Below are 1,348 nucleotides of genomic sequence, written 5' to 3' on the forward strand. Positions count from 1 at the left end.
GTGGCCGCCTGGCCTCGGCAGCCCCCAGCTCTGCCCGGTCACCACCGCCTACTACACCTCGCTGTACCCGCAGACTGTGCCCCCCGCTACGGTGCCCGGCACCTGCCTGGACGCCACCCCCCACGGACCAGAGGGCCAAGCTGTGCGATGCGTGCCGGCTGGCCGGCTGCCGGTAATTCTGGGGACCCCGTGCACCTCTCCCCGCTGTGCTTTCCGGGTGTGGGAAAGGAGGGAGGGGCGCCTGGGGCCCAGTGTGAGTGAAGCTGGTTGAGTCTGGGAGGGAGAAGGGGAGCTTTCAGATTCCAGAACCATCCAGGACCCCCCTGGAGAAGAGCCCTTCATTTTCAGGCGTGGGGTGAAAAAACCTCATCCACCGAATGGAGTGGAATGAGCACGACTGGGAGTGTGGAGACCCAACCCACCATCCCCAGTGCACCCTGTGACCTTGGGGAAGTCCAGGGAGCCAGCTGTGCGTCATTCATTCATTCTTCTTCATTCATTGTTGGGCCCAGAAACCAGTACTGGGCACCTGCTGTTGTGCTGGCACAGAGCTAGGCCTGCGGATGCTGTAGGGACTTTAAGTGTGTGTGTGTGTGTGGGGGGGGGGGTCTCTCAGGCCCAGTATGGCTTGGAGAGAATCCAAACTTCCCCCCCAGCCAACTCCCTCCCCCTTATCTACCCTGGGTGCTCCCCCAGGCCCAGTTTTCCCTCCCAGACAGCCAGTAGCAGGTGCAAGTTGGGGGCAGCTCCCTGTTCAGATTGACTCTTCCCTCCTCGAGCCCCCAAGCCTGCTGCCAGGGAGGGCCCAAAGTGAGGTGGCATGAGCCACAGGATGTGTTTTGTGGGAGTGGAATCCCTGGATGGAGTCCATGAGAATCTAAACAACCATCGGGTGAGGGTGGAGTGGGAAAAGCCCAAGGGGAATGCGAGGGGGGTGGGGGGACTTGGAGAGCCTGGTTTCTGGTTTTAACTGCCACTAATTCACTGTGTGTCCTTGGACAAGTCCTAGCCCCAGCCTGGGCTTCAGTTTCATTTTCTGGAATATGTGTGTGTGCTAACTCATCTCAGGCCACTTCCAGCTCCAGGTCCTGGGTTTTGGAAGCAGGCCCCAGGGAGTGGGTGTTGTGGGTTGGCTTAGCTGTGAGTGGTGAATACGGTCAGGTACAGGGGTCAGGCCATGCCCTAGAGCAGCGGTTCTCAACCTGTGGGTCGCGACCCCTTTGGCGGTCGAACGACCCTTTCACAGGGGTCGCCTAAGACCATCCTGCATATCAGATATTTACATGACAATTCATAACAGTAGCAACATTACAGTTATGAAGTAGCAACGAAAATAATTTTATGGTTG

General features: G+C 58.3%; 1 protein-coding gene across 1 annotated transcript in view; it reads left to right on the forward strand.

The window, feature by feature from the left end:
* Window positions 1-4: 4 nt before the first annotated feature.
* E2F2 (E2F transcription factor 2) overlaps window positions 5-1,348 on the forward strand; it is a gene marked incomplete at its 5' end in the record, with an annotated part of 17,061 nt that continues 15,717 nt past the window's right edge. The window contains one exon of the mRNA XM_005875219.2: window positions 5-172. Within this exon, the coding sequence (XP_005875281.2) occupies window positions 5-172 (168 nt within the window). The remainder of the gene's footprint in view (window positions 173-1,348) is intronic.

This window comes from Myotis brandtii, unplaced genomic scaffold, assembly GCF_000412655.1.
Source record: "Myotis brandtii unplaced genomic scaffold, ASM41265v1 scaffold456, whole genome shotgun sequence".
Taxonomy (NCBI): Eukaryota; Metazoa; Chordata; class Mammalia; order Chiroptera; family Vespertilionidae; genus Myotis; species Myotis brandtii.